Genomic DNA, 23,722 nt, shown 5'->3' with positions numbered 1-23,722 from the left:
ACGTGGGCTGGTGGGCGACAGGCGGGCGACTCGACGGGCGACAGAGGCGAAACAGACTACGCAGGAGCCTACGGACGCAGGGCGGTGTGCGCAGGTGGTATGTCCTGGTATGGCGAGTACTGTCGACAGCCGCCCGCTGCCACGCAGATACCACTCCCGCCCCGTCGCCGCCCGTGCCGCCCCGGGGGCTTGCCCTAAACAGGCCGCCGCATCGGTCCGTCGGGCACCGTGCGAACACCCAGAATGGCAGCCCCGTCCCGGCACCCGGTCTCCAGGCTCCCATTGTCCCCCGCCAGCCAATCGCAGCCTAGCGGATGAGCCCGCTCGTCCTCCGGTCACCGTGCCCATTCTCCAGGCCAGACAACTGATCATGTACTGCTGAATGGAAGCTTATTATCGCCCGATACGATTGCTGCAGAAGCAAGTACAGAAATGGTACTACCATCAGAGAACCACAACCCACTCCCCAGACCGGTATTTTGGGTTGTTGTAGACGCTTTTGCCCGCCTGTCATCCACCCGACGCGAACAGGGGTCGCGAGCGTACCGAGGGCGATAACAATCAGCCATCCAGCTCTCGTCACCTCCATCAAGTGATACACTCACCTCCCAGCCCGGCACGTCCTTCATGATCTCCTTCTCGCGCTCCAATGCTGCCTGCTGACGTCGGTACGCATCGCGGTCCCCCTCGGCCAGCAGCAGTGGCACCAGGTGGATGCGGGACCACACCTTCTCTCTCTGTAGCTCTCTGCGCAACACATCAGCACTGAGCCCATCTCGCGCACTCATGTAGCCAAATAGGGCGGGCGCATTGATAAGGGAATCGTGCGGTCGGATCCAAACGGGGCCACGTTCCGCAGCGAGCGGGCCCATATTGCACACGTTTTCCGTCCGCCTGACCCCTCATATCCCGACTGAGTTTCCACGCACCTCTTCTCCAAGTTGCCCTTTCCGACACGGTAGAAACCGTACGCGCACAGCGCCGTCACACCGCCGAGGATGACGATACCACTGGGCCCGCGCAACGGCAGATTGCGCTTGTACTTGATTGCGTCGAACCCCCCTGGCGGGGGCATGTCCCTGCGTACGTGGAGCACAGGTATGTACGTCAACCCTCTCGCAAAAGCAGCGAACAATAGGCGTACTGTCTGTATGGTGCCGACACTGCATGCGACTGTGAGTTCTTCCATTTGCCACGAATGCAGAGAATGTACTCACTCTTGCAGAAGCTGTTCGGAAGTGACTCAGACTTCTGACACTGAGCGTGGCTCACCCGTGCGCGGCGGTGATGTCGGTGACTAGCGTGTGGTGGATGAGGATGGTCGAATGCAAGTCAAACGCCTTGAACACCTCCGGGCCTGATGTCACCCACGTGGCAATGTTGCCTCCTTCCATTCTGGGAGGTGCATGTCGGCGAGCACCGCAGGCCTGTGTCGTAAATCCGCACGTCTTTCCGAATCCCCCGCCATCTGACGGGAGGCTTGGTCATCTATCAGAGTATCAGTGGCATTCCTGAGAATGCATCTGCTTCGGATGGACTTTGCTATCAAGTTCGCTTTCCACATCTCCTGCGGACCATGTAGACGGTTCGACATTTGGTGACTTGTACTGTGGCCATATATCACCCAAATATTCCCTGCGCGAGTCATACCTCCCTAAGCTGACTCTGGTGCGAATTTGCGCGCAGCATCGAATGCTATTTGCGAGCATCGTGGCCTGCGCGATGCAACTGACGGCGGACGCCACTCCTGAAGGTGCCTGCCAGCCGGGGACAGCCGAATGAGCGTCTAAAGGGGGGAGTTTACTGGAACCGGATTCAACGCCGGCCAAACATGACAGCTGTGCTCGAAAGACAGGCGTCCCGCCGCGCACGGCACTGTTCCCGCCACCACCATGTCCCGCCACCCGTCCCCCGGCCCTTCCTACGCGCATGCCCTCCCATCCCAGCATAGCCAACAGATGGAGCTCGCATCGCTCTACCATCCCCCGACCGTCCTCGCAAACCCCGCTTTTCAGGCGAAGATGCGGTCCAAGAACTACCCCGGTGGCATCACTGCCAGCGTGGAGGATGCGAAGTACCATGCCAAGTACAAAGATCTGAAGAGGACGGTGAAGGAAATTGAGGGGGTGAGTGGCATGCGTTGCGTCCATCTTCTGCATTCATCAACTGCCTTTCCAGGACAATGACAGGCTGTACTTCAAACTGCTTCTCGCGAAGAAAAACATACGTCGTATGAACCTTGAAAGAGCGTGAGTCACTGCGGCGCGTGTATCGTTGAACCGTATCGTAAACTGCGTCTGGTGCATTCCTCAGCATTCTGTACGAGCGACTAGCTGCAGTGCCTCCGACTCCCGGACGGCACACGCAAGACCTACCACCCGAACAGGACCCCATCTTCCATCAACAGCCACCGCTCCCTCCGGACCACGCACGCTTCATAGATCCTAATGACCCTGCCATCGCAGAGTACATGCGAACTCGCCCGGATGCCCGGATGGTTCTGGGGCCAGATGGCAGAGTTGTCGCAATTGAGGACATCCTTCCGCATCCACCACCGGGACAGGAAGCGAGACCGGTGCAACCACCGCATGGGATTCCACTTGTTTATGGATTCAGACATGACTCCGGACCTGGCTATGACCCCGACCGCCAATTGCCGCCTATGATACCTGTGATCCCAGTTTCGGCGGAGGGTGTTCCCAACATCGCACCTCCTATCAGCGAGCATCACGGCGGTCCATACCCACTTGCCCAGGCCCACGGACACGTCCACCCACAATCTCACTCACACGGCGGCTCTTCCCACCACTCGCGTTCCAATTCGGCTCGCCCAGATCTAGATTCGCTGAACTCTAGGATCGATGTGGTGCCTCAGGGACCTGCCATCCACGGCCGCAGCCCTCCTGTGGCAGGCGCAGAAGTCCATGGTGACAGATCGAGGAGACACGACCTCCACGAAATGGCCCACGCGCACGGCCACCAGCTACCGCATCCTCATGTCCAGATCCCGACGCAGAACATGCCCACGTCACCGCACTCCCATTCGCCCGCAAGCACGCGCGGTTCTGACCGCAGTACCGGACGCATTCATAACCACCAGCGCGTCGGCCCGGGCGCCAACATCCACCGTGACCGCGAACTGTCGCAGCGCGAATGGGAGCAACGCGAGTACGAACGGGAGCTCGAGCGTGACCGCGAGCGCGAGCGCGAGAGGGAGCTCGCCTATCGCCAACGCCTCGAATTGGAAGAGCAGGAGGAAGACAGCATCGCGTACATGCGCGACAACGGGCGTGTGGCGCCGGCGATGGCGCATGGAGACTCGCGTTCTGGCAGCCCTAATTCTGGCCCCGGAAATGGAGGAAGCAGGGCCCCTTCGCGCCCTGACTCTGGTCAATCCATTCAATACGACGCGGATAGAGCGCGGCCGCGCGTGTCGAACTTACTCGGGATCGAACGGGACCCTGCATTCGACGAGCGCGCTTCTGGTGCGACAGTGCGGGGTAATGCTGGGGAGATGTCCGCCGCATCTGCGGATGCCAGGAGGCGATTCCGCGGCGAGATAGAGGCGAATGAGGAGTATGGTGGCGAGATCCGTTCGCCAGGCGCAGGTGGGCGCGCATCTTCGGGTCAGGATAATCCGTTGCCTGACGGCGGTGCAGGTAAGAGAAGAAGGCCCTCTGTTGATGAGGGCAATGCCAATGACAGCGAATCTGCAAACGACCGGATGGATGAGGACGCATAGTCATAGCCTCTTCGCTCAATCTAGGACGCTAGTGACTTCTAAGCCTCCTATTGTGTACAGCTTCATGGCACCTGCTTCTTTCATAGTGCGTTTCCCATTGATTTCGGGTGTAGTTGACCCGTCTGTATAGTACATTACTTTCTTGGATTTTGGTGCGCAGTTCATCGTGCTTTCGTATATGCAAATGCAGTCACATATGCAGGACGTGTTTGACCGAGAAGCTGTGCTGTCTGTGGCGGCCAGAAAAACATGCGCCATGGCATGATGGTGCCGCGAAGATTGTATTTGCCCACACATAGTTTGCAATTGAGTCAAGATGTCCTCCATTCTCCGGGATCTGAACTGCGATCTACTTACGGTGTGTCATGGGATGATTGGTACTCGGTGGGTGCTAATAGTAAGATAGATTATTCAAGTCACTGTCCATGAACGTGACACATTACATGATAATACAGTACGGTGATGACGGAGTCCGCAAAGCAGGCCAACGCTCCCGGGTGGTCAATCAAAGAGTCACCCACAATCATGATCCGCAGTCTACATGGACAATGTCTGGGTAAGAGCATCCATCCGATGGACGCAATGCCGGTGGAGACATGTCAGCCTCGTGGACACCGTGACGAGGTGTCCTGTTGCAGGTAGCAAGACCACCCGGTGATACGGGTGGTCCATACGCGTACGATGACTGCGCGTCGGACTGCGACGACGCGTCTTCTTCTGCACCCGACGGCCACGATGCCGTAGACCGCTCTGCTGACTCTTGGTATCTGTTCCAGTCCGGAGGTCGTGGTTCCGAGTCGTCTTCGTCGTGCCCTCGCCACATCATGGCCTGGACCGCCCAGTACTGCTCCACTCCATCGCTGTCATCGAAATCAAAGTCATGCATCGCTGGAAATGCGGCTTCGCTGCGTTCCAAGGCTTCCATGACAATGTCCTCGCTGTATGCGGTCACCGGTGCTCTCGCGTTGAGTATCACATCCATTATGGTCGGGCGCTTCCCAAACATTGCTGCGTCCGCCTCGACGACCTTCTGTGCCTTCCTCAGTAACACCCTAGCCGGTGACGGAGGTGGCGTGCGGCTAGATAGCGCTAGCGCGGTCGGGGCACGGTTGCCTCTTGACTGTGCCTGTTTGCGACTGCCTGCAAGGCGTCGAAGGTGGGGCGAAGCATGTTTGGGCGGACGGAGCACTGGCTCGGCGGGCCGATGATCTGGTCGACGAGCCTTGTCGATCTCTCCGATATCTAGCTCGTCTTTGGGCTGCACAGGACGCCTGACACTCCTCGCTGGAGTGCTCCGTCCCGAACGCGGTGTGCGAGCGCCCCGTCTGGATGAGGCTCGTCTAAATGCCCTTAACCCAGTCAGCCTGGCGGCTTTCACGAGACCGCGAACTACGCATGCTTACCTGGGGCTAGGCGCAGCGCTGCTAGCGTAGGCGCTGCCAAGTTCGGGATCCATAGCAGGTTTGAGAATCATACAAGAAGTGGGGCGCCATGCTGTGAGGCTGACGGATCATTTTGAATAGTTGTTTCGATTTGGACTGAAGCACCCGCGATCCGTCAGGTCTGCGGTTGGCGGATCATGAGAAATCCAGCGGTCCGATGAGTACGAGAACTGCTCGCCTCGGAATCAAAGTTCGAACCGCACCCATGGATGAACTGTATCCACAGTGCCTACCTCGACGACCCTGGACTTAGTACGCGGGTTCTTATTTGGCCGCTGGAATTTGCATCCAGGGAGCTAAGCGACGGCAAGAATACACTCGGGATAGGTCAGGAGTGCAATCGGCGAGTGAATAGGGGCTAGGACGTAACTCAAATCTGCCCCCGTCCGCGGTCCGATTCCGAACCGCTGCCATACAAGCCCTCGGGGGAACTCGATAAGAGGAGGATCAAAGAGGAAAACGAGATGGACAAATGCGGACGTACGCGCGGGTGAAGACAATCGGCACGAATCGCGGGCATGGTCGGCCCCCCGCGTCGCGCCCGGAAGCAAACCCGCTACGCGCCAGACCGCCCGCGCCCCGCGCGATGGATCAGTTGCGCTAGCCTTTGGTAGCCTCGTGTATCCTCGACGCTCGACAGGGGCCGTGTAGACCGCCTCGACGTCGTCTCACCGACCCGCGCAGACGCCCTCGGAGCGCTGGCAGGGAGGGGGCGGGTGTGGGGGACGTTTGGTAGCCTCACCGTGGCCACGCCTCGCAGGCTTTCCGCCGATCCGCTGCGTCATCTTGATCAGGAGGTCGAATAGAGTTCATCTGGCCTCGACTTCCTGGATATCGATCTTCGCTGGAATCGCTGGAGGCGAACAATCGGGCGCCAAGCTGGTTCGAGCCAGCAGGAGAGGAGAGCTAGCTCGATATGGAGATGGTCGACTGAAAACGATGTCCGCGAAGGCCACGCCGCAGACAAATACCGTGCCGGCCGCGCACCCACTAGACCATGCTCGGCTGGGCGCCTGTGCTCTGTAGAACCTCTGGAGGGCGCCAGAGGCAGCTCCACCCGCGCATCGCTCCGAGTCGAGCAAGGACACGATAGTAGAGGCTGGACACATACCGTTCTCCCGTGCCGGCGGTTGGGCCCAGTCACAAGGTCAATCTATTCTCGAGCATGTGAGGACACGCGAACGTTCCGTTGACAGGATATGTACACCAAGAGGCAAGGCGGACTTCGAGAACGACAATCTCTCTGCGGCGGCCTCCGTCCCACGCTTCCTGCGCTTACCCACACCGGCCTCAGCTGTCTCCTCACCGATAAACGTGGTCCGCTGCAACAGGCGGGCCCCATCAGCTTGCGCTTTCCCACATGATGAACGCGATGGGAATGAGCGTACCTTGCAGGTTAGCTGCGATCTCTGCCTCCGCTGCGTCGCCGTTCGCAAGGAGCTTTTCTTTGTTGTACATCAGCTCCTCGCGGGTCTCGGTCGAGAACTCCTGGTTTTGCGCTAGAAACGTCAAATCGCGTCGGCAGAAAGGGATGATATCCGACACGATGATGGATGGCAGGACAATGAATCAGCAAAAATGCGAGAAGAATCAAACAGAAGCGGGACGCACTCTCTACGATCGCGTCCACGGGACAAGCCTCCTGACAGAAGCCGCAGTAGATGCACTTCGTCATGTCAATGTCTGCAGACACGAGAGATTCAGTTGCTGTGAGCAACCTTGCGGTCAGAAGTGTCCACTACGCACCATAACGAGTAGTCCGCCTCGAGCCATCCAACCGCGCTTCACTCTCGATGGTGATGGCCTGCGCCGGACAGATGGCCTCGCAAAGCTTGCAGGCTGGTCCCCAGACGTAGATATGAGTTGGACTGAATAGCGGATAACAGGACCAAACTTACCAATACATCGCTCTTCGCCGCTCGGGTATCTCCTCAGAGCATGCTCTCCACGGAAGCGAGGGGATAGGGGGCCCTTCTCAAATGGATACATGATCGTGTACGGTGGTCTGAAGACCTGCTCCAAAACGATCCACATGCCTGGGCACAGGGTTCAGTCCCGCCTAGGAGAGCAACTCGCACATCTATGACGCACCTCTAATAATCTCGGTGAAGAAGAAGAGGTGGACGGCTTTGTCAATGGCACTCGGGCCGTCCTTGTAGGGGTCGAAGTCCTTCCCCGGCTCGTCAGCAGCAGAAAGCATAGCGGTCTTGATGCCCGGTGAGCGAGGCGCAACTGGGTCAGGCAGGTAGTCTCCTGGCTCCGTCCGCTTCAGGTTGGGGTCGACAGCATGGCGGCAGGGTGTTGTAGAAATGAGGCGACGAGCCAGCAGCGCAGAGGTGCGCGGGGTCGCAACGCGGGTCGCGACGACGCGGGCGGACGGGCCTGCAGCCACGAGAGCACGAAGAAGGGTCATGGGTAAGAGCAAGGATGGTGGTGGTCGACTGCGAGGGCAGCGACGGGCGGTCTGTCAGCGATGTGTTCAGCGGCGACGGGGCAAGTCGACGCCAGGCTGGAGCTAGACGCCCAAGCTCGAGCAGCCGGGTTGTGCCGGGCTATGATGCCGACCAATCACCGTGCCAGGATCTCTCATTTTACGGCCGACTCTCCGTCCACCATGTCCGCCACAAAGTCCAAGTCCAAGTCCAAGCCTGCTCCCCCTTCAACTCAGGGTACGCGTGTTCCGCGACATCCGGAGTGCATTCCCGCGCTGAAACTGGCTAGAGATCCAGCAAAATTATAACCGATTGCAGAATGAACTCCAGACGCTGGCTGGCAAGATCGGTGAGCTAGAGCAAGAAGCAGAGGAGCATGCGTACGTCGCTTTGAGTCATACTACTTTTTGCATTGGCCCTGACCGCGAAACCTCAGGCTCGTACTGTCGACATTAGATGAGGCACTCGCAGAGGGGCCCGATCGCAAGTGCTTCCGGTTGGTAGGCGGAGTGTTGGTGGAGAGGACTGTTCAAGATGTTGTGCCTGCGCTACAAACAAACAAGGATGGGGTGCGTGCACCCGTCTCCTCATGATAATGCTAAACTGAGATCCTTTAGATTCTGAAAGTGGTCTCCAGTCTCGCCGAACAGTATAAAAGCAAGGAAGAGGAACTCGAATCGTTCAAGCGCGAGTACAACATCCGGCCTGCATCTGCGGCGTGATGATTGCGATTGAAGGAGGATAGTAGTCGACCGTGCAGCTCTGTAGCTTGGGTGAGTGCTCATGAAGAGTAAAGTCTCAGCGGTCATCCTCACGAACAATTATATTCCGATAGCTACGGACTTGAGTTATGGGATGCGAACGGCGCCCTGCGAGCGCGAGGTAAGCGGTCAGGGCTGCGGGAGAAGAATCGACGATGTATATTATATCATGATGCTGCTCTTTGACCATGCGTTCTGTCGCCGTGTACCATTCCTCCATTGAGACCATCATGCATGCATGTGGTGTCCGTGTGGTTGGTTCATGTGCACTTCACCCGACTCAAGACTTGCCCCGCCTGAGCGTGTAGTCGTCCTTTGCAGGGAGGCCTTGCACACTCGACGCAGGCATTGCCAATGTTGAGCTTGAGCTTGAGCAGAGCTCGAGCACTGTTCCGTTCCGAAGCCGTCGTTCATTTTGGTTTGTGGGCGCATCAAATCCGCGAGGCACGGAACCGGACCCACGTGTATGCTCGATCGCGTCTGTAGCAACGCGCGCGCTCGAGGCCATTCTTCTCACAGCTTGCACTGCTCTCCGTTCTTCACTTTTCCCCCGAGGGCGAGCCTACTGGCACTCCCTGTCTTTTTGTTTCGACAGGCTTGCAGTCACTCCTTTTTCATGACATTCGCTCTCTACAATGGTCTTCGCAATTGAGAAGTGCTTGTGGCTCGTCCTCTCGCTTGCGGTCTTTGTGGCGGCGGCTCCGACTCCGGTGGATTGTACGTGAACGGCATTGTGTGCGAGGAAGACGGCGCAGCTAACTCATGAACGTTGAACAGTTGGTTTTACGCAGTTGCTTCAGCCCGAAGCTGATTCGACCTCTCCCTACGCGATCTTCGGCGCCGGTGTCAAGCCTTTTGGTGCCCTGGCGGAACCTTCGGAGGGCAAACAGTCGTCCTCCGGTGACGATTCCTCGGCCACTACAAACACCGCTCATGCCTCCGAGACTGGAGGCAAGGTGGGCACTACAGGAGGTGCAGCGTCCGCTCAGTCCAGCACTGCCGCCGCAGTATCATCGCGGAGCGCCGACGCTACAACTTCGGCTCGGTCGGACACGTTTGTGAGCGAGTCCACGACCCTACCCACCTCCGCCGTTCCTCCCGCTGCCTCCGACACATTCACTAGCTCGGGTGAGTTTGTCAAATTGTCGTGCCTTCCCATCTCATTCAATCAACCACCGCAGCCTTGTCGTCATCCGTGACGTCGTTTGCACAGGCACCGTCTTCCTCTTTGGCCTCAGTGTCCTCCGGTAGCAACGCGGAATCGTCGGCCTCTGCAGCGTCCAACCAATCCATCGGGCCTAGCGCAACAGCAACAGGCTTAGCTGATCCGTCAAGCTCATCCGTCGCAGCCACATCGTCGGCGCTATCTACCTCGGCTGCCGTAACTTCGGATCCGTCGTCGCAAGTTGCGAGCTCCGTTCCGTCGTTGTCATCGTCTGATACATCCCTTCCCTCCGGCTCGTCCTCGTCCTCTCCTTCCGTGACTGATTCCGGTGCTACCTCTTTGACATCATCGTCTGTGTCGTTGACGTCGTCCTCAGTGTTGAGCACTGCGCTCTCATCGTCCTCTGTTTCTTCGCGATCTCTATCGTCTACTGCTGTCTCTACCTCACTCTCGCAATCAGCATCGGCTGCATCCTCTGCATCATCCCCCGCTACTTCCACTTCCGAGTCGGCATCTACGTCACTTGGTTCCTCGTCAGCCGGGCTGACTTCCTCTGAAACTCTCGCCTCGTCATCTGCTTCTGCGTCAGCATCGGGTTCCGGCTCGGGTGCCTCGTCGTCGGCCGCAGTGACATCTTCGGTAGGCAATTCGACCAATCCGTCGTCCTCGGCTCCTACATCTTCGGCTTCCTTGTCTGTTACGTCTTCGTCGGGAGGCAACGCAACAGCTTCAAGTTCTGTTGCGTCATTGTCTACGACATCTTCTATTGCGGTTTCTTCGTCTGTGTCGTCAGGCAACGCGTCAACGTCGAGCACCATCCTTTCCTCAAGTGGAACGTCCACGGCTTCCTCGTCCGCTGCATCTCCGACTGCAACCACCGGGCCGTCGGAGATCACAAGCTACCTGGATACACACAATTTCTACCGCGCCGAATACAACGCGCCGGCCCTGACGTGGTCAACCGACCTGCAGGCCGCTGCACAGGGCTACGCCGACAGCTGCCTGTTCGCGAACCCCGCAGGCGCGCTCGGTGCTGTGGGCACGAACCTCGCAGCGGGCACGGGCACGTTCGACGCGAAGGCCGCGGTGACGCTGTTCATGAGTGACGCGTCCGCGTACGATCCGGAGAACCCGACGTTCTCGCACTTCACGCAGGTCGTGTGGAAGAATACGACGGAGCTGGGGTGCGCGGCTACGGTGTGTGATGGTATATTTGACGAGCCGGCGACGTACCATGTTTGTGCGTATGCGCCGACTGGCAATGTTATCGGGCAGGCGCAGTGAGTCCCACCTTACGTACTTTCAGCTTGCCAGCTTGAATACTCACGGGCTGCTCCGCATCAGGTTCAACGTGCAAGCATGATGACGGCTGTTCAGCGAAGGTCTGTTTTCTCTACGCCGCAAGTCGACGACTTGCTGCATAATCGACTGTGATCTCCCTGTTTCTGGTCTGTGGTCCCCTGTCCTTGCTCTTCTCTAGTCAGACCCGTCACCTCGGAAGAGGCTAGGCAGTACGGGTATCTCTTGCTCTCTGAATGGCCTCTGAGATGTCGTTAGAACTCGCCGTTATTTTGATGTACTCTATAAATGTATTCATTGCAGATATACGCTGCATGATTTGTGTATGATCTGTGCACTTGCCACTGAGCACTAATCCGAGGATCGACTGGCACTACACACGGGCACGTGCAATGAAGGACGCGTCTGTGGCGTAGCGCGATCCCATCTGGATCGGAGCGCGAATCTCCCTGGACGTGATGGCAGCTGTGTCGCGGGGTGTGAGTGGCACTTGCGGATAACCTCCACGATCGCTCTCCTCCGTCGGGGACACTTATTGGACGTTTAAATCCGAACCATGCCCTCTTGATAACCCCCACGTCTACGAACGATACCCGAATCTGTTGCAACATGAATACGCTTGCTTCACCACCTGAGGGTTCTCGCCAGCTTCAGCAATTGCCACCTTCCACCCAGTCAAAGATTCGGTCGACCCAGATCCTCACGTCTTTGCCTCAGATCATCTCTGAGCTTGTCCAGAACTCACTTGACGCAGGTGCGTTGCACATTGACGTGGGGGTAGATTGTGAGGATTGGGCATGCTGGGTCCGCGATGATGGAAGTGGTATCGGGAGGGACGACTTTGATGCGCTAGCAAGTGGTGGTCAAGCCGTGCGGTATAGTATGTGAAGCCAGCTCATTCATGACGCCTACTGAGACAATGTAGGTACGTCGAAGGCCTACTCACCTGCGTCCTTGGACGAGGTGTCCACTTTTGGTTTTAGAGGCGAAGGTATGGACCTTCACTGTTCAGCTGCGCGTTTTGACCATGTTTCACTTATTGACGTGAACAGCTCTTGCGTCTGCTGCCGATGTATCTCTCCTGGAAATATCCTCCAGGACAGCACGGTCCAGAGAGAGCTGGTCTGTTATCCTGAAGGTATCTAACATCTGCGGCGATGTATTTGAACGGTGCTGAGCTAGTCACATGAAGGAAGGGTCAACACTATATCACGGTCCTTCGCTGAGATGGCGCAGAGACTCGTCAGGCACGGTAGTCTCAGTGCGCGATGCGTTCTACAACGTGAGTCGCCTGTCTCGACACCATGTTACCTCGTTTCGATGCTCAGCGATGGACTGTATGCGCTCGCCTCAGCTTCCAATCCGTAGGCGCTCTCATCCGTCTGCAGCCAGGACCTTAGAACATATCCGGCGGGATATTGAACCATTTGCCCTGATGTTCCCGAACGTCACCTTCTCTGTGGAGAACGTCCACAAGAGCGGGAACGGCACCAGTGGGTCGGGTAAGGTGATGACAGTCCCGAAGGTACTCTTATCCTTCGTCCCGATGCGGCTTTTCCTGACAATCTTCAGACGGCTTCAACACTGGCGGCCTTTCGTCATCTGTACGGCCGTGCATTGGTAGAGGTAAGCAATGCATACATTCGATTGCCGCCTATATCCCATATGCTGTGCAGCATGTGGAAGAAGTGAATGAACAGATGGGTGACATCAGGCTGGAGGGTTTTCTCAGCCTTGATGGTTCGCCCTCCAAGGTAAGAACAGGAATCGGCAATAGTAGAACGGAATACTCATGAACCTGACTCAGGCGCATCAGTACTTGTGTAAGTGGTTCTATGCACGTACTCGCGCTCACGATGACATTAGTCGCCTCTTGCGCGGTACAGATATTAACAAGCACCTGATGTCGCACTGTGACTTGCATCGTGTCATTGAGGCCCAATTCTCCAGAAGCTCATTCGCGAAACATGTAAGTACGACTGGGACACGTCAGACACACTGTGACGTACCGGCCTCAGGCGTTTGATGAGGAAGGAGAGACGAGTCAACCGCGGCCTAGTAAGTGCGGTCTGCCGTTATAATCACCTGTATATACATGAACAGATGAACAGGTACGCGGCGCCTGCCGCGCAAGCCTGAGAAGAAGCCCATCTACGTGTTGAATCTGACGGTTCCTCCGAGACAAGTAGACAACTGCCTAGAGCCAGCCAAAGCAGCTGTGCATCTACAGGTATGTCTGTCTCCTTGGGTTCCTGTGCATGTTGACACAACATAAGTAGAGCCCTGAAGCCGCCGCTGCGTTCCTCTCGTCAGTCGTCGAGGCTTTCCTGGTACGACATGGTTTCCTCCATGCCACAATTCCTAGGCCAAGCCAAGACCGATTCTTGACCAACAGTCCGGCACTCAAGAAGAGGAGGGTGGCGCGTGCTCGCGACGAAAATGACAATATGATGACTGCCAGTACTTCAGGGAACATCGACGTCCAGAACGATAGGTCCCGTCGCACAGTAGCATCACCACCTGTCATAGAACCGCCGGTAAGTAAATTCCATGCAATATACCTCAGTCGCGGCTACTCATCTGCACGGAATTCGTCGCCGTAGAATGGTTGCACTACCGAGCCCGATGGGTTCGCTGAGGGTCTGGAGACAACGTGGACGGATCCTGCCACTGGCGAAATTTTCATTGTCGACAACCGTACTGGCAATTCATATCCTGTGAACGCTCGCATGGCGGAGGAAACAGACGAAGCACCACAAGGAAGAAGGCTCGTTAGAACGGTCGGTCGTTCAAGGGCTAACATGGCAGAAATGCCGGATTGGATAAGAAACGCCCTCGAGGTAGGAACTCCTCTCGACGATGACATATCATCTGACGTGATCGTAGACGAATGAATCCTACGCCATGCTGGAGCCGCGTATACCTGCCGTCTTACTATCGGCCAACTTCGTTGAAGACGTGCAGAACTGGCACGGAGGCAAGCGACGGATGCATGATTGTCTCTCGCACACTACCCATCCGCATGCATCACAAAGTCGGCCTGGAAGGTTCGACAGGGACGATCTCTGGAATGCCGAAGTACTTGGACAGGTAGACAGAAAGTTCATCGCCTGCGTGCTCCAGACAGACGCCGAGATCAATGCTGAAAACGAGGCCAATCAAATGTCAGGCAACAGCAGAGGAAAGGTGCTAGTTCTCATCGACCAACATGCGGCGCATGAGCGAGTCCGGGTGGAGCACTTCCTACAGGAGCTCTGTCTCGGGTACTTGCAACACCGGTCTGCCACGGACGCAGATTATCTAGACGGTTCGCAGTCCGAGTCAGTGGGTGTGCGCACTCGCCTACTGCAGCCTCCTATCACTGTCCTCCTCACCCGACAAGAAGTCGAACGTATACGTAGCGAAGAGGTCCGAGCTGCGTTCCGACGTTGGGGTATCACCCTTTCGGACGCCGACGATAGTAACACCGGACGCACCGAACAAGATCATCCTGAGGATGAAGTGACTGGTAGGAGCAGCTATTCGCAGGTCAACGTGATTACCGTACCGGAATTGCTTGGGGATAAGGTGAAGTGTTCACCGTTGGCTTCCCTGATCCTGGACAGCTGACGACTTCGTGGCAGTTGCTCGCTGATGATGAGCTGCGGGATCTCGTCAAGGGTTACATAGCAAAGCTAGAAGCGGATGGCACTCCGATGTCAACTCCTGCTGAAGAACCCCCGACAGAGGACGGCCACGGAAATGTTGGCTGGCAGAAGGCGATGCGATGGTGTCCGCGCGAGCTGCACGAACTTGTCAACTCCAAAGCTTGTCGAGGTATGGGCCAAAACGTTATATCCTTGTGAGGTGATTCGGACTGAGTGTACATCTCTTTCAGGCGCTATCATGTTCAACGATGCCCTGACAAATGCACAGTGCACTCGCCTCGTACATCAGCTAGCCGAGACTGCACTTCCTTTCCAGTGTGCGCATGGAAGGTGACGGACTTTACCCTCTGGCATGGCACCACGCACTCATAAATATCTTTTTCTAGGCCGTCTCTTGTGCCTCTGACAGAGATCGGCTCAACAGAGTCTAGCTTGGTCGGTAGCCGCGGCGCAAACATCACTACGCGAGTGAGAGCTATAGATTGGGCGACTTGTTCTCTATAAAAATTAAGTGGTGCATTGTTCCCGCGAAACACTACAAGTGCAATCTCTGTAGGACCAACAAGGGTTAATGACGGATAATATCCAATGCTCGTGTAATGACTCATGCGCGTTCGATCGTGAAATCAACGGCGGAAATGACTGCCGGAAATGATCTTGAGATGTGCAATGGTGTGCATAGTGCCTGCTGTGCGAATGCGTCGGGCGGGGGACAAGAATTGCCCAACCGCGCCCCCAATTGATCACGACCCACAACACCGGTGCGCTGTCTGTAGATGAGCAGAACATGGTGTCGATGCGGTAGCGTCTGCTATGTTCATCAAACTCGATGTCTTAATGAGACGCTGGGACCACTGACGAACTTCTCCAAGACAGGGAGAAGGCGAAGACGGCGATCGATTCGGGAGGCCAGGGAGCCGAAGGCTGTCTCGCAAGTTAAGTCGATGTCGACGTCGCGAGCGAACACACTGCAGGCGACAGCGAGAACCGAGTTCCCTCTGCAGGTGGTGAAACCAAGCTGACGATAGTCACTGCGCCGCCAGCGTACGAATAAAACACGGATACTATAACAGCTAGAGAAATGTACGACATTATGGAACTGGGAGAGGATCGATCTACCTATTATCCCTTGAGCCCAGCACGAAGGTAATGACCAAACTGACCAAGGCACCCCCACGGAACGACGTTGTCACCGTCTGCCTCGAGTCTTTCGTAAGCTTTGGCCGGTCCGTGGCTGGCTGAGCGTCCTCAGACGTTTCGAAGACTGAGATGCACCGGCGTCATCCTCCACCTCGTCATCGTCTCCGCGCGTACGAGCCCGCTTGGTCGCACTACTCCCTCTCTTTGACGCCGCGTCGTGCCTACTAGCAAGGCGTCTGGCAGACTGGCTTTGTGAACCAGCAGAGCGGGTTCTTGAAGGCGGGGGAAGTCCGGGCTTGTGAGAATTGCTCCTCGCCGACGGTTGCGACTTATCCGCCTTCTCACTCTTCGCCGAGCGCAGAGCGTATCCGGACGGATGTTGTTTGAGCGAGTCGCTGCCACTGGACGGCGGCGCTTCGTTGGTTCCTGAGGCCTGAGATGTCACGATGGAGGTGTGCTGCACGGCAACCCGTCGTTGGGCCTGCCTACCGCGCACCATCCGCCTACTGGGACCTGCTTGATCCTCCACATCGGTATCCGTGTCGGTCTGCTCTTCGTCAGGTGCATCTGCGGCGGGCGGCGGACGTATAGGACGCTTTGGCTGACGCCGGCTACCCGGAAGAGACGCACTGCGCAATGCTGCCTGCGAGCTGTAGGTCATGGTGCCTTTGGTCCGAGATTGACCTGAGGGCTCGTTCAGGCCCGGATCCGACCTGTCACTTTTCGGTAGAGTCCAGGGCTTTGCACTGTCGCCCTGGGGCCACAGGTCGCGGTTTTCCAGAGCTTTGTTGAAGATCTTCAAGACGTCCTCATGCGTCATGCACTTGGTTTTCAACTCCGCGTTGTCAAAGTTCGTGCGGCAGAGCTGTCGGAAATCCTCCAGAAGGCCAGTGAGCGGCGCGTTCCGCATGATCAAGACAGGAGGATAGTCCAATTTCAACCACGACTCCTTGGCCTCTCGGCATTTCTTGATAGTATCAGCAACGAATAGCCCGTGCCAGGCCCCGTCTTCGTCCTCGTGAATGAATGCAGTGTGCCGAAGGACTATCCATACGAGTAGCCAATAAAACGATTCCAGGTCATGTCGAGCTTCATGCGTAACAGACCCGGAGAGAACCTCGACGGACATAAAGTGCAACGTCCCCTATCGTCATGCGTAAGCAATCAGTCGTGTAAACCAAATGGTGTTCATTACCGTGCGTTGCTTATTCTGTGCCTTTGGGTCCTCTACCGTTGCGGCCTTCCCCTTGTTGCCCCCCTCTGCTTCACGGGCCGCCAACATTCGCATCATGTTCTCTAGGATGCGTGTCCGCATAGGTGCATATTGGTCGCGGGCGTACTGTATCCAACTCTCCAAATCCACAGGCTTTCCCTCGCTTACCAAGAAGCGCTTCCAACTGGACGCATAGTCGAAGTCGTGAACAAAGCCAGTAGACGGATCGCCATCCCTTCTTGCAATCATCACGTTGCCTTTGCTGATGTCTCGATGAACAATTCCGGCCATGTATGCCTGCCTGTGACCTGCCAGAGAAGGTGTCAATCGTGCATATATACTCATCAAGCAGGTAGGCGGCGCACCTTCAATGGCGTCACACATAGCGCGTATCAGCTCATAGGTCGACTCGAACTCCGTGATCGGTGTACCAATCGACTTCAAAACCAGGCGCATATGACCGCGCTCGTGGTCCTCGTGCACCGCATCTCTGCAGCGGGCGGTAACAGTGCGATGCCCGAACACGCGCTGGTAGGGGAGCCTTAACCGGGGGAATGTATCCGGGTCATTCGGCTCTTCAGACTGCACGCCGGCGTCAGCACCGTCGTAGCTGGCGTCAGGGTCTTCAAGGCGTGCTAGATCATCAAGGTCTCTTGCCTCGCGCAAGCCGAGGTCGTCGCCGTACTCGAACTCGGCAATACCGCGCAGAGACAACGCTGCGCCCTCCTCTGCCTTCTCTACGACCTCTTGCATGGCCCGGTAGAAGCCTATCTCTGACGGACGTACAAACTGCCGCCAGGCCTCCTTGATGATGACACGCTTGCCCGTCGCTTCGCCATCCTCGTCGAGCTCGAAAGCCTCCCAGATCGTCGTCGCGCGCGAAAACAGCCGAGGGTTAACGGAGATGAGCTTGTACGCCAGATACTGCGTCTTGTTCTTCTGGTCGTTCGTAACAACAAATCGACGTACGGCCTTTCTGTTCTCCGCGGTGTACGTATAGGAAGGGTCATATTCGCTCGCCCATTCCTGGACTAGCGCACGATCCTTGTGCGTACCGAGGCTAGATGTCGGATCATCACCGACCACAACACAGTCCTTTTCTGTGGGGTTGAGAAAGCGCCACAAGAACTCGTGTAGGATGTCGGGACGTTTCACGTAATCGAAACGCGGAGAGCACACAGCGCCCGCGTGGTCGAAGCGGAATATGCGAGCCTGATGCCCATAGATGCCAACAACGAAAGCGTACAATCTGCCCTGAGCGAGCATGATGTTGCGCGCGCTCTTCGCCAGCTGGATGAGAGTTTCCTCGTGCGTGTCCGTGGTCGTCAACATGGGGTCGTCCGCCGCTCGGGGCTTCGCCTCAAAAACGAGGGCGACGTGTCGCCAGCGATGCAAAGGAGGGATTATTGGGAGTCCAGGGATGGTCGCGATGATGTCCGGCATCGTAACGTGCTGTTCCTCGTCGCACAGAGCAAACGGAAACCGCATGATATTGTGGGCGTGGTTGAGAAACTGCGGGCGGATTCTAAGGGGAAACCTTTGGACCAGACTGGTGAGGCCCTGTATCTACGGATCTGTGTGAATAGCGGGCAGTGCATTCAACCGAAGCACACTCACCAGAGGCTCATACATGTCGTGCTCCTTCCCTTTCCCGGTCGGCACAACGCCATTGAACTTAGTGTCGGGACAAGCGGGCATTCGTTTCTTAGAGTGGACGAACTCTGCCAGGAAGAAGTCTATCTCGTCCGTAGGCTCGACGATGCGGTCGCGGATCTCGTTCTTCCATGCCTTTGCATCCCTCTCGCTCTGCTGTCGTTTGTCCGCGGCGTTCGTGGGTTCCACTTGCACGGGACCCTTGTGAGGCGTGGCTTTGTCGGCCATGTCGGTCTGATCAGCGGTATAGCAGGCGGCTCGAGGACAGTCGTGGTAAGAAGAGAGGGGTTGCGAGGGATGGCCCCGCATCACCGACGCTTTTGAGCGGCGAGACATATCAGTTTCTGTGGACAAGCAACACGCCCGAAGAGGAATCGTTATCTGATTAGCCACAGGGAAGTGTGGCAAGTCAGCGGCGCGTCCGACTTCGCCAAATTCCAGCACTGTAATGCTTACCTGCAGCGCGTACTCAGCACAGTTGTCCTTCGCCGCACTATCTGCAACAACAGAGGGCAATGCGGCTGTATCGGCGCGTTGTACGGCTCGAGCAGTGACGGTCTGTCGCGTCAGCGAGCAAGAGGACGAGCAGGAGGCGCCCGACTTCGCCACCAACGCGCGATGCACGTGTTGATGGACCTGCCATTTTTGGACGATGTTTCACCACCCACATCAATGCCGTAGCCATTGTCCGCCCGATATGGTATGTACCTCGTTCAGCCCTTGTATTTTCTGGCTCAGCGGTCGTTGCAAGAAGCACAGAGCATGTGCTGGCTCGGGCCAATCCGCCCGTGTCTCCTCGGATAACGGAAGGCTATGCCCTCGGAGGGCATGTTGAAGAGCGTCCGTCGTAAGCAAAGCGGCCGTATGTCCCTTGAGATAATTCCGTTGGCCACTGAGTACCGTCAATTCGACGAGCACAGTAGGATATAATAACACATTCATCTTCTGAACCCAGTCGCTGGCCCTTGGAGAGCCAGGTGAGTGGAGCAAGTTCACAAATGTGCCAATTCCCGGAGCTGAATATCTTTCACACGGCGGCGGAACCCCAACTTGAACATCGACGCCTGCCAGATTGCTGAGTATTATTCACGTCGGCCATCATCTTCACGGAGAGAACAGCTATTTACTCGCACTTCGAACGTGCTACGAACAGTGAGCCCGCAGGCAACCTTTTCTGACATTTGACGGACTCAGAAAAGGCTTCGAAAAATCACACATGGATGTTCGAAACCCGAACGTTCTTAGAAAAGGTTCCTAGGGATCACCAATTTTCGTAGGAGTTTGCAGTCTCAAAAAGCTGGTTTGTCCGCGGTATCCTCAGGGTGCGAAGGTCAAAAGACGGACTATCGTATCATACATACTTTACATTGAGAATAATCCCTTAATACCTAGTGCCTCTGGATGTCATCGATTTCACGAAGCACGGCGCCCACAGGAACCACACCGGTCACCCGGCATCGCTGAGGTTCTATAAAGTATCAACAATCGACAGTCTGTAGTCATCGGCGACCGTGAGTCGACAGTGCGGCCATTGCAATGGTCGGACGCGCTACGAAGCCTCCTCTGACGAATTGCACATCATCTCTGGTTCAATCGATGCAATGAAGCCAGCGATGTATAATGGAAGGCATAAGTAATAATACACACAGATTGTTTTCTACATCATCGGGCAAAATGTCTTTTACATAGTCTGGCGCATCCGAGCCATCATGCGGGCTTCTAACGCCTCCTCCGTAGCGTCGTAACATAGCATTGACAGTGTGCGCGTAGTCTTGAGTCGTCAATCCTCTCTCCGAAAATGATGTCGGCGTACAGTGTTGCCCCCGCCTTACCATTTCCCCAGAGTCTTCACATCCGCGCTCGTCTCCCGCCCAAGGATCATCTCCGACACCACCAAGCCCGTCCCCAACGACATACTAATCCCCCACGGCCCATGCCCCGCCGCGACGTACACCCCTCCAGGCACGTCCGCGCCCGGCCGCGCGCGCGGTACGACGCCGCCCCCAAGCCTCTCCTCGCCCACCCGCGAGATGACCGGCTTCCTACTCGGCGTCACCGGCCGGAAGCACACGCCCGAGTCGATCACCTCGATGTCCTCCCCGCAGAGCTCGCGCCCGACCGCAAGCATGCGCTCTACCGCCTCGGGGTCCGGCTGCGCGTCCATCGGGTCCGCGGGCAGCGCGAGCTCCGCGTCGTTCAGCCCGCCGATCCAGAGCTCGCTCCCCACGCGCGTGAACAGCTCCGGGCTGAACCCGCTCGGGTCCGACGTGAAAATCGCGTGGCACGGCCCCGGGTACGGCTCCGCAGCTGAGGGGGGCGCGGGTTTCCAGTGCCGCGAATGTACGCGCAGGCTGAACCCTGCGTGTCGGTCGATTGGCGGTCGGCGGGGCGCGTTGGGGAAAAATGCGCTGAACGCGTCGGGCGTCCAGCACCCCGCGGCGATGACGAGGCTGTCGCACGCGACGTTGTAGCAGCCCGTGCGGATCGTGCGCCCCACGCTGGTCCTGGAGATGCAGGTGATTTCAAGCATGGTCTGGGAGGACGGGTCTTTGGCATCGGAGTGGAAGAGACGCGTCGCTTGCGCGGGGTGGTGGAGGCGGACGCCCATGGCGAGGCACGAGTCGAGCAGGAATTCGCACAGCTGGTGTGGATTGCTGTTCCGAAACGCCCAGAGTCAGTGCCGGTGAGCGCGGGCGATGTAAAAGGGAGAGGGAGAGGGCGCGCCAGAAGTGTGCCCCATCTGGCGAGCGACGATTGCGGCCGCGTTCACACGACACGAAGATCCTCACCATTGGGCAGTCGTAGTCTTGTCGGAAATGGCCTGCACTGTATGCGGCTTCGTGCGCAGCCAGAACGGTTCATCAAGCTTAGCAAGGTCGGCAGCCGCTGCGTCCTCCTTTGCCAGTGCCGCCATCTCCGCGTCCGCATTTGCTTGCGCAAGTTCGGCCGCTGCCTGTTCTTCCGCGCCCGCGCCGACAGGCCGCTCTTCCTCTGCCTCCGCGGCGGCGGTTGAAGCTGCCACAGCCTCCGCAATCCGCTGTTCAGCGGCAGCCAGGCGACTCTCGCCGCTCTCCATCCAGTCTTCCCCCGCAGCACTCTTCTTCCTGTGGTGTCGCGGGACAGCCTCGGTGGTATTGGTCTGCCCCGCCGTATAGCCATTGCTTCCCGCTTCTTCGCGCACCTCCTGCTCGCCTTCGACCGAGCGGTGTTCGGACCTGGGGGTCAAGGGTGGCTCTGAGTCTAAGTCTCGCTCAGATTCGACGTCCGAATCCCCTTTGACACTCCCATTCCGGTCAAGAGAGTACGAGATGCTCGGTGAATAGCCCCATCTCGCCCGCCCGTTGTGCTTCTCCGCGAGCTCCCTGTGTAGCCGGAATGAGAGGTCGCCAAGAGGCGCCATAGTAGGGTTAAACCAGTCCTTGGCGAGGAAGCCGCCTGCCTTGCCCGACGCGGAGGAAAAAAGCTGCGGACATGGTTCTACGATGTGGATAGTGTGTTCGGTTCCGCTCTCACGGGAGAGCTGGGCTAGATAGTAGGCTGTAGAAAGGCCGATGATGCCGCCACCGAGGACGACGGTGTCGGGCATGGCGTCGGGGGTCAGCGGGGGTGTCGCGGAGGATAATGAAAGGACGTGCGAGAGACTCCCGGAGGCTGGCGGGCAGGGCAGGCGGGCAGGGGGACTCGGGGCGACATGATGAGCAGGCGATAAACTATTTAAGCTCCCAATCCAGAAAGAGCGTGACGTAACGCCGCCTGGGCCTGCGTCACACTCTGCGGGCTGCTCAGCCGCTGCTCCTTCCAGACTCCTTCGCGAGCCTCGACGCCGTTCGACGACTGCACACACTTACAGTTCACTGCGATAACGTACATTGCTTGTCCTGCCTGCGTATCTTTACACTGCCAAGAAAATGTCCGCTTGTGCAATCATCACCGTCCGCCTCCAGACTGCACGCCGCTTAGCGACTTGCCCTTCGTGTCGACCGCGAACGAGCCCTTCGACTGGTTCGTCGCCACCATGCCCGACGCAACGGCCTTCCCAGTCTGCTCCTTGCCCTTCTCGAGGATCTGCTTGACAACGTCCGTGTCTACGTGCGTGCCAAAGTCGTTCTCGAGCTGCTGTCGTGACGGCGTGGAGAGGATGCCCTGGTTCCCTTGGTTCGACCAGAGGACCTGGAAGGCTGCCGACGAAGCACGTCAGATTGGCACACGAACACAGCAAGGGACTAGATCGGCATACAATCTACCACGTCCACGAGCGGAATCGTACTACAGAGACGAGTCGGTGTCAGATGTGGCAAAAGGCACCAGAGGGAAGACTGCATTTACGTGTCTGGCGTTCTAGAGTCAGCCTATCATTTCAGGAGACGTATGAGAAGTACGTACCTCCTTCTTTCCACTTGTGGTACTGCAAAGCACAACATCCCGTCACTACTTGCACTTTGCTTGACCGCAAAGCAACGTACCTCTTCGGGGTTGACCACGATGACATACTCGTTGGACGACTCGCGTTCGGGCTGGAAGACAACCTTCGTCAAGGGTCGGACCATGATGTCGAGAGATTGTTGGGTGGTCGTGAACTGAGAGAAAGTGGACGTGAAGAGAAGAATGCGTGTGCAAGAGTCGAATCGATGGCAGCGCTGCGTATATGAGGGCCAAGTGACACGGTGACGTCACCGGCCAGTGACTCTCCGCGTCTCGCGCTCCCGCTTTGGGGGCAGTGACATCACCCACCAGCGGTGGTCGCGTGCACGGCGCGGCTGGCGAGCTGCAGCCAGGTCGCAGCTAGATCCTCATCCCGTATAGGCTGTAGGCTGTCTCAAGTTGCCGGGCAGAATTCTAGAGACGAACTTCGTGCGTACACTCGGTTCAGCGAGGAAGAATCGTCGATGGAAAAGTCTCACAAGCTGTAAGCTGCTCTTCATTCAGGAATTGTTACATCGTATGCTCTTGGAGCGTGACCAACAATACATACGTAAGTACGTTAGGGAGCATGCGCCGCGAGCCATCGAGATGCCATCGTAGCTCCATGCAAGCTGCCGTAAATCATCCATTTCTCAGGACTGCACTCTATCGGCCATACGTACGTACATACCTCATGATGGCAACGCAGCTTGTCATGCAGTCAATTATGAGTGCATTGCGCCTTACATGGGCTGCATCGTGCGTATTATGCGCGATACATTACGTTCGGGATTTACCACTACCAAAGTCCAGATCTTGTCCAGATC

General features: G+C 57.1%; 9 protein-coding genes across 9 annotated transcripts; 4 read left to right on the top strand and 5 right to left on the bottom strand.

Annotated features, from left to right (window-relative positions):
* Positions 1-373: 373 nt before the first annotated feature.
* Positions 374-1,341, bottom strand: C8Q71DRAFT_772189 (GRIM-19). Its single transcript, XM_047924398.1, has 4 exons — positions 1,218-1,341; positions 930-1,163; positions 606-747; positions 374-507 (listed from the first exon to the last, which is right to left on the bottom strand). The coding sequence occupies exons 2-4, from the start codon at positions 1,073-1,075 to the stop codon at positions 445-447; spliced, it is 351 nt and encodes a 116-aa protein (XP_047776433.1). The 5' UTR covers positions 1,076-1,163; positions 1,218-1,341; the 3' UTR covers positions 374-444.
* A 551-nt stretch (positions 1,342-1,892) lies between these two features.
* On the top strand, positions 1,893-3,742 carry C8Q71DRAFT_712387 (uncharacterized protein; the record flags this gene model as incomplete). The annotated part of the gene is made up of 3 exons (XM_047920853.1): positions 1,893-2,126; positions 2,179-2,249; positions 2,314-3,742. 3 exons carry the CDS (start codon positions 1,893-1,895, stop codon positions 3,740-3,742), a joined length of 1,734 nt encoding a protein of 577 aa, XP_047776432.1.
* A 523-nt stretch (positions 3,743-4,265) lies between these two features.
* Positions 4,266-5,198, bottom strand: C8Q71DRAFT_859992 (uncharacterized protein; the record flags this gene model as incomplete). The annotated part of the gene is made up of 2 exons (XM_047927730.1): positions 4,266-5,082; positions 5,146-5,198. The coding sequence occupies 2 exons, from the start codon at positions 5,196-5,198 to the stop codon at positions 4,266-4,268; spliced, it is 870 nt and encodes a 289-aa protein (XP_047776431.1).
* A 1,288-nt stretch (positions 5,199-6,486) lies between these two features.
* On the bottom strand, positions 6,487-7,597 carry C8Q71DRAFT_798054 (NADH-quinone oxidoreductase; the record flags this gene model as incomplete). Its single annotated transcript, XM_047925793.1, has 6 exons — positions 6,487-6,506; positions 6,573-6,683; positions 6,796-6,867; positions 6,931-7,023; positions 7,083-7,220; positions 7,276-7,597. 6 exons carry the CDS (start codon positions 7,595-7,597, stop codon positions 6,487-6,489), a joined length of 756 nt encoding a protein of 251 aa, XP_047776430.1.
* Positions 7,598-7,798: 201 nt separating this feature from the next.
* Positions 7,799-8,338, top strand: C8Q71DRAFT_712203 (Prefoldin beta-like protein; the record flags this gene model as incomplete). The annotated part of the gene is made up of 4 exons (XM_047920845.1): positions 7,799-7,853; positions 7,906-7,996; positions 8,053-8,185; positions 8,234-8,338. 4 exons carry the CDS (start codon positions 7,799-7,801, stop codon positions 8,336-8,338), a joined length of 384 nt encoding a protein of 127 aa, XP_047776429.1.
* A 1,235-nt stretch (positions 8,339-9,573) lies between these two features.
* Positions 9,574-11,000, top strand: C8Q71DRAFT_171239 (CAP domain-containing protein). Its single transcript, XM_047916741.1, has 3 exons — positions 9,574-9,782; positions 9,919-10,822; positions 10,887-11,000. Coding segments are annotated over exons 1-3 (924 nt in total). The 5' UTR covers positions 9,574-9,781; the 3' UTR covers positions 10,906-11,000.
* A 332-nt stretch (positions 11,001-11,332) lies between these two features.
* Positions 11,333-15,114, top strand: C8Q71DRAFT_772167 (uncharacterized protein). Its single transcript, XM_047924397.1, has 17 exons — positions 11,333-11,721; positions 11,767-11,832; positions 11,894-11,979; positions 12,034-12,123; positions 12,196-12,366; positions 12,414-12,467; positions 12,518-12,595; positions 12,649-12,664; positions 12,728-12,810; positions 12,860-12,899; positions 12,953-13,071; positions 13,121-13,378; positions 13,445-13,681; positions 13,728-14,408; positions 14,465-14,657; positions 14,719-14,818; positions 14,875-15,114. Exons 1-17 carry the CDS (start codon positions 11,451-11,453, stop codon positions 14,990-14,992), a joined length of 2,661 nt encoding a protein of 886 aa, XP_047776427.1. The 5' UTR covers positions 11,333-11,450; the 3' UTR covers positions 14,993-15,114.
* A 563-nt stretch (positions 15,115-15,677) lies between these two features.
* Positions 15,678-18,722, bottom strand: C8Q71DRAFT_859987 (uncharacterized protein; the record flags this gene model as incomplete). The annotated part of the gene is made up of 4 exons (XM_047927729.1): positions 15,678-16,772; positions 16,824-17,149; positions 17,207-18,407; positions 18,459-18,722. The coding sequence occupies 4 exons, from the start codon at positions 18,720-18,722 to the stop codon at positions 15,678-15,680; spliced, it is 2,886 nt and encodes a 961-aa protein (XP_047776426.1).
* Positions 18,723-20,084: 1,362 nt separating this feature from the next.
* On the bottom strand, positions 20,085-23,315 carry C8Q71DRAFT_849645 (FAD dependent oxidoreductase-domain-containing protein). Its single transcript, XM_047926710.1, has 6 exons — positions 22,874-23,315; positions 22,732-22,760; positions 22,426-22,672; positions 22,363-22,391; positions 21,284-22,145; positions 20,085-21,148 (listed from the first exon to the last, which is right to left on the bottom strand). The coding sequence occupies exons 1-6, from the start codon at positions 22,981-22,983 to the stop codon at positions 20,323-20,325; spliced, it is 2,103 nt and encodes a 700-aa protein (XP_047776425.1). The 5' UTR covers positions 22,984-23,315; the 3' UTR covers positions 20,085-20,322.
* Between the last annotated feature and the right edge of the window lie 407 nt (positions 23,316-23,722).

The sequence above is a fragment of the Rhodofomes roseus genome (assembly GCF_022264815.1).
Source record: "Rhodofomes roseus strain CIRM-BRFM 1785 chromosome Unknown C8Q71scaffold_17, whole genome shotgun sequence".
NCBI classification, from domain to species: Eukaryota; Fungi; Basidiomycota; class Agaricomycetes; order Polyporales; family Fomitopsidaceae; genus Rhodofomes; species Rhodofomes roseus.
This window is presented reverse-complemented; position numbering and strand designations above follow the sequence as displayed.